The sequence below is a fragment of the Chelonoidis abingdonii genome, chromosome 5 (genome assembly GCF_003597395.2).
Source record: "Chelonoidis abingdonii isolate Lonesome George chromosome 5, CheloAbing_2.0, whole genome shotgun sequence".
NCBI classification, from domain to species: domain Eukaryota; kingdom Metazoa; phylum Chordata; order Testudines; family Testudinidae; genus Chelonoidis; species Chelonoidis abingdonii.
Genome location: NC_133773.1, coordinates 134278675 through 134286024, shown reverse-complemented (window position 1 = coordinate 134286024; position 7350 = coordinate 134278675). Strand labels below are relative to the sequence as shown.

At 41.5% G+C, this 7350-nt stretch overlaps 1 protein-coding gene and 1 long non-coding RNA gene across 2 annotated transcripts in view; both read right to left on the bottom strand.

Annotated features, from left to right (window-relative positions):
- Positions 1-7350, bottom strand: part of LOC142046921 (uncharacterized) — a 250109-nt gene that overhangs the window by 130872 nt on the left and 111887 nt on the right. The gene's annotated exons all lie outside the window — the stretch shown is intronic.
- LOC116829535 (large ribosomal subunit protein eL31-like) lies at positions 5741-6201 on the bottom strand. The gene is given in 2 exon segments (XM_075066794.1): positions 5741-5961; positions 5964-6201. Coding segments are annotated over 2 exon segments (378 nt in total). The 5' UTR covers positions 6157-6201; the 3' UTR covers positions 5741-5776.

Sequence of the window (7350 nt, the reverse complement as noted above, 5' to 3'; positions counted from 1 at the left end):
GATTTCAATAACTCAGTCATGGGTTCGGGGTTGTTATAAATGTGTATGGGTAGGGTTTTGTGGCCTGCCTTGTGCAGGAGGTCAGACTAGATGATCATATTGGTCCCTTCTGACCTATGAGTCTATGAGTCTATGAGAACAAAGAACGGAACAAACAGCACAAACAAAGACTTCCCTCCACCAAGATTTGAAAGTATCTTGTCTCTCGATTGGTCCCTTGGTCAGGTGTCAGCCAGGTTCACTGAGCTTGTTAACTCTTTACAAGTAAAAGAAACATTAACCCTTAACTATCTGTTTATGACAGCTTGATATAGCAGCAAAGAATCCTGTGGTACCTTATAGACTAACAGACGTTTTGGAGCATGAGCTTTCGTGGGTGAATACCCACTTCATCAGATGCATGAGTATTCACCCACGAAAGCTCATGCTCCAAAACATGTTAGTCTATAAGGTGCCACAGGATTCTTTGCTGCTTTTACAGATCCAGACTAACAGAGCTACCCCTCTGAAGCTTGATATAGTTATCATACACAATATTATATCATCGTTCGATTCCCTACCCATTGCTTTTCCTATGCCTACACTCCTCTCGGTTAGATCATGATGACTCACACTCCAGAATGCCTGTGAGCATCAGCAGGAGATAGAATCACTATTAACTGCAAAGCCAGGACAGACATTGGCATTTGCAAACACTGGTACCAACAGAAACCTGGAGAAGTTCCTAAGCTTCTTATTTAGAGAGCTTTCTCTTTGCAATCTGGCATCGCAGACTGATTTGGAGGTAGTGGTCTGGCTCTGATTTCACTCTCACCATCAGTAGGATTGAAGTGGGTAATGCTGGAGATTATCACTGCCAGCCATGTAGCAGCTTTCCTCTCACAATGATACAGAGCACTTCAAAAACTTTCCTGCTCAAGTTGTGATTTCTTTCTTGTACAACAGTTTAATTTTAAAATGTTCTGTCCAACTTGAAAGAGGACAGTAACTTACCCCATTTTAACAGATGGTAAAAAAACATAACACTGAATTATTACCCAAAGTGTTTAGCTGATCACACAGATATTTGTATTAGGGGTCCTGAAAATCTCTCTAGCTTTATCTCACCCATGAATCCCAATGCATCAGAGACTCTCATTTCTCTTTCATTGTAAATCAGTAACAGCTGCTTTGTCTCCTATCTGCCAATTGAAAAGTATCCTGGCTTACAATACATTAATTTCATTCCTATGGGAATGCATTTCAGAAATTGCCTGTAGCATTCCTTTCCTACCAACAGACACTCAATAATCTCATTGTGAAGGTTTCTCAAAAATGTAGCTACTCAAATCACAGGATTCCTATATTGAATGGAATTTTTAAGATCAGGTGAATGTTCACTCTGTTTGTAGCGTCGTACAAGACAAGACCTGTGGGTCCAATTTCTCACAGATCTCATGTCAGCAGAAAGAATCCCACTGACTTCAATGTGCTTTGGATCAAGCCTCAAACACACATGAGCTGAGGGGCACAGGATAAGATGAACCTGGACAGGATTTTCAAAATGGGAGCTGGGCAGCTCTAGAGCATGGAGACTCCAAGGATGTGGGCACATGAATGGGCACGAATGTGTCCATGGTGGTTAATGCAATTACCCCTTCCCAGTTCCACCTATACAAAACCCTCCCCACGTGCTGTGCAGTGTGTAACATAAATGACCATCTGTTCAACAGTCACTATGTGCAAGACACTTTTAGTTTTGGGTCCTTCTCAGTTCAGTCTGTTACATGCAGGAAGCAATTCATCAAGCTCCTGCATATAGATTTCATATATGGAAGTCTGAAAAACAGAAATAGGATAGAAGTATTTGCTTTGCTTAATAAGGAGTCTGTACAATAATGAAATTACAGTGGAAATTATGAAAATTATAATTCTTGGTTCTTTGAAAGAGAATTATCTCAGCCCATCAGAGCTCAGGGATGTTGTCCTATTCCTGACACATGCCAGTCCTGTAGGATTACGAACACCTCCATTCAATACATCATTTGCTGTAGCTGCAGTAACACAAAAATGTGTGGCCTGTGTGGGTGCACCTCTGACTTCGGCCTCACACATAAATACAAAAAGAATGTACAAGGCCTAAGGCCAGATCTTTCCAGACTCGTCCTGACCCAAATTGGGAGATCTTGTTTTCAAACAATGGGGCCTCAGCAGGACTCCTGTACGGCACTTCTGGGTGCTCAGATCAACACAGAGGAGCCTAAATTCCCTTTCCATGTGGGGTCTGGACTAAGATGGCTTCTGTGGTGGAAAATTGGCTTCACAGTATCAGCAGCATATTGAAATGTACAACTGGACACATAAAAGGGGAGACACCCAGCACAGTAAAGAGAGGCAGCAGACCATACATTACTGCAACTCTGCAGGGAAATGTGCTCACACCTGCTTGGGCCGTCCTATGAATGATTAATTTGTGTGGATTGACTGAAATCTGCACTCCTGAAGTGCTTTTTCTATTGCCATCTAGTGGTCACTGACAGACTTGTCCACAGAATTTGGTCAATCAACAGGGCGGCGTTAGTTTGATATTGTCCTGCTAAGGACATAGGAATGGCCATACTGGGTCAGACCAATGGTCCATCTAGCCCAATATCCTGTCTTCTGATAGCGGCCAATGTCAGGTGCTTCAAAGAGAATTAACAGAAGAGAGCAATTTAAGGTACATAAAGGCCTCAGCAGGACCTCTGCTAGAGTTGCTCTCACTGGAACCGTGGATGGGTTTGTGCCATATTGCTACAACACCTGTCTAAAGTGGAAAGGCAGGAGACCTGGAGGCACTTAGAGAGCACAGATAATTTGGTGAGGTGAGAATGGTGCAAGTGCCTGATCACAAAGCAGGATGCCCTGCTACTAGTGTTTGTCAGCAGTAAGTGATGCAGCAGGCAGGCAGAGCTGTAGGAAGGAGACCTTTGTTCAACATCCTGAGTAACCAGAGTTACTCGCGGAGGCTGTAGAGTTTATCTGGCAACCTTGCCCCTGCTTGCTTTCCTGAGCCCACCAACAGCTCCTCCTCAAACCTGACCCTCCTTCTCCAGTTCCACTCACCATACTGTCATTTGCTGGTTTGTTTAACAGATAATTTGATATAATAGGTGTGGAAACAGCACCCAGCAGAGGAGCAAACACCTGGCTCACAGCACACACGGTTAACCCAGTCCCTTATTACCACACACCAAACCCATCCTTGTGCCAGGGCCAGCCTTGCCATGTCAGGGGGTCAGCGACAAGTCTATTGAGATCTCTGACCTCTCTGTTATGGAAGATGCAGGAGATCAGCCTCTCTGTAAATGAGGCCTAAGGTTCTTTAATTCTTCTATAAATATAACTTTTAGACTAAGTAACACCCCTTACGAGTGATGTTGTGGGGAATACTCAGATGGGGAGACTAGCCATGTGGGATTCCTGCTTTTTCTAAGAAGGATGAGACACCCTGCAAAGGCATGGAATGAGTGATATCCAGTGAGTATTGAGATGAAGAGGGCTGAAATGAAGACTTATGTCCAGATAAGGGTGTCCCAGCCCAAGTGAACATCCAGGGGAGATGTGTCAGATCTGCAAAGATACAGGCAAGATTTGCAGAGCTGTCTGAGCATATTACCTTCTCAACCCTGGAAATGCCTGACGACGACATTCTAAAATGAAACAGCAGCAGGATAAAAGCCAAATATGAACATTTCACAACTCTGCTCTGCAACTCAAGTGCAGTAAATTTACATGTATTTTGCATAGAGATGACGTTTTCTCACTCAGCAACTGAGCCTATAAATTACAAGTGTTTCATTTTCCACTGCAGGTTTATGAACAAACCTTTCCTACCACAGTCTGGCAAGATGATCTCACACAAGCCCCTTCTCTGGCTGCTGGTTCTCTGGATTCAGGGTAAGAAATTGAAAACAAAGGATTTGAAAATGTAATGATCCGTGTGACAGAACATAAGAAATGTTGCCACTGGATTCACTGAATTAATGTTCTATGTGTTGCGTTTTAGTGTCAAGTCACATTGGCAAATTCAATCTGCATTGTAGTGTTTTAATATTCGTCATATGCAGCATTGTGTCATTGTTCATTCCCTACCCATCTTTTCTCTTTATTCAGACTCCTCTGGGCAAATTGTGATGACTCAGTCCCCGGAATCTTTGGCAGTGCCAGTGGGAGGGAGAGTCTCTATCAACTGCAAAACCAGTACAAGCATTGGGAGTAACATAAACTGGTACCAACAGAAACCTGGACAACCTCCTAAACTTCTTATCTACTACGCCACCAGCCTCCAGTCGGGGGTCCCAGCCAGGTTCAGCGGCAGTGGCTCTGGCACTGATTTCACATTCACAATCAGCAGCGTAGAAGCTGATGATACTGGAGATTATTACTGTCAGCAGTTTGGCAGCTTCCCTCTCACAGTGATACAGACCAGTACAAAAACCTCCCTGTTCTCTGTTGCGTGCAATGTAGTCAACGTTTGTTGTGGATGTAACTGTCTGCATTTCAAATGTTCTGTCAAACATGAAATAAGAAGGTGATTTATTCCATCTCCATGCACACAATAAAAAAGAGAACACAGGAGGACTCAAAAAGTTTGGCTAATCACAGACTCTAGACAGAATATCAACAGAGACTTGAGGCTCACTACAATTTTCTCTGCTTTATTCCCACTCTTGAATCCCAGGGCAACAGAGACAATTTCATTTGGGAACAAATCAAAGATTTTCATCTCAACAAGGTTGACATGTTCAGCTAAACTTTGTCAACTGAACTTGTGTCTATAGCGTGGAGGGAGTTTTTTAATATTTTTATTGATTTAATTTTATCCTGGCTCTGCATAATTGAGGATTCTACAAGGTTTGGCCCAAAATAAGCCTTCAAAAAAATAAACAAACCCCACACAATTCCAAAATAACTTTGTTATGGGAACACACTCTCTGCTGTGAAAAAATATACAAAGAGACATTTATATCATAGAGGAGAATATTCCGAGATACAAACGATATTAAGATGGAGTTCTGGTTGCAAGTACATAGTTGTAATTTAGAATAAAATCCATTACAAAGGAGTTGTACTTATAGCAAAAAAAAAACCCAAACCAAAACAAAAAAACTAAAACAAAACAAAAAAAATCCCTAACCTACAAACTTAGGAAAATCCAAGATAGATTTAAAAGACAGTGAAACATGTTACAGTATGGAAATACACAGTGAGGCAACAATGTACTGTAATAATTTGGTGCAATTAACATATCATTGTAATTAAAGCATTGTAGTGTTTGAGCTTCCCAGATCTGATTAGAAAGATTTTTAAAGACAAAATGGAGTTTTTCCACATATTTCCCTCTACACCACACAGTTAAGATCATTTGGCTGCCTTAACATTTTTCTTACTTAAAAAAAAAATCAAATGCTTTAAAGGGTAAACCTTAATTCTGAATGTCCTTGGTTTCACAATGCTTTGGTCTAGGTTAAGTGTAACATCCTTGTCGTGTCTTAAGTTATGGGTAACTACTGACAACCTTAACTCTATCTTAATGTAGTTTTTTTGTCTGAGAATTTCCTTAGGTTTACTTATGTACATACATAGCATCGTCATCAACACAGCATATACACAAAAGCACACACCCAATTTCATACTTGAACACTAAAATTCTGGAGACAACTCTGCCAAGTAGATGGCAGTATTTTGATAGCACTTTTTTTGTTTGTTTTTTTTGAAGTTTCACTTTTAAAACTTTATTGTATTGAAAAGCAGTTTAGTTTTCATCCACATTGACTGACTGTAGACTTTGGAAAGTGGTGACAGATACATAGGTAACCAGCGTGTATAGTTTGTTGGGTGAATCTTCATCCTCATTGCATTTTCTGGATAAACATACACGGATGCGGTAGGGAACATTCCTTATCCCTTTGGCCTAAACTGCTTTGTTCAATCGGGTTCAATGAGTACATCAGGAGTACCCATCTCCTTCATTACAAATTTATGGATCTCCTTGAGAGCACGGGGGGGGGCACGTTTCTTGAATCCCACGCCATGGATCCGTTTTTGAATGTTGATGGTATATTCCCTAGTCACCACCTCATTGATAGCAGATCTCCCCTTCTTCTTTTCTCCACCTTTCTTTGCTGGAGCCATCCTGCCCGGGCATGAGTTTGCGATTTCAGGCCAAACAGGCCAGTTGCTTTCAGAAGGTTTCTTTACTGATATGGTCTGATGAAAGAGGAAGAAGAAGAATAGAGTGAATGGGTTTCCCTGATCACCATCTTTAAAAAACCATAATTAACTGTGCCCCTTAAGCCCACAGCTAAGTCCTTACTCATATAGCAGTCTCCATAAAATACATATGATTACCTGTAACAGGAGTATGACTCGCCTTACATCACTCAATTGTTATTTAAATATACGGAAATCTGTAGCAGTGCAGCCTGCTCTGCTAGCCGTTGATAGAGTCCCCTCGTTAAATAACGAATCCACCACTGTAACCACCTTATGCCATATAAGCCTCAGTCTGGGCATTTGAACACCAGAATGGTGCATATCTATAAATATTTTCATTACAAGAAATTGCAGCATGAAACAGACAAGCTCAATATTTCATAGCAGCTTTCTTGGGGCTATCATCCTGGTGACTACCAGAATTGGACCCTTTTGCATATTCACACAAGTGACTTTTCCTTTCTAACAGCTTTTAAATGTGTTGATTCCCACTGTATGTTTATCAACAAACATTTCCAGTCAGAGACAATCAGGATGATCTCACAGACTTCTCTGTTTCTTGTTTTCTGGCTTCAGGGTAAGAAATTACACAAAGGTAAGAATCGTTGCATTGATTTTATATAGATATTATTTTAAGTTCATTACTGCTCTGAACTCCTCTCCAGGTTTCAAAGCCTGGGCTCCAGCCCCAGTGGCAATAGCTATGCTGTTATTTTTAGACCCGTAAGCCCACGTTAGTTTGACTTGCAATCTGAGGCTTGCTGTTGTGTTTTTTTGTTTGGGTTTGGTTTTTTTTTGCAGTGTAGACTCAAACCACTCAAACCATTGTCAACTGGCCTTTCCCAATGATACAGGCCAATGCGAAATCCTCCTTGTTCTACACAGAGCTAGGCACTTAGGCAGAGACCCTTGACTATATTTAGGTGCCATTTGTTGAAATAAGTTCCTGTCTGCATCCTGTAGTACTTGCCCAGACCGGTATTGCCCTGGCCTCTTCTTTTGTCATTCAGTGTTGAACGCATTCTACAACAATATGCATTACCTCACCTTTTGGGGGCAAAGCCAGACTTTTTGGCACCTGCTCCCCTATTTGGTGTAAACATTGCTTGTGCC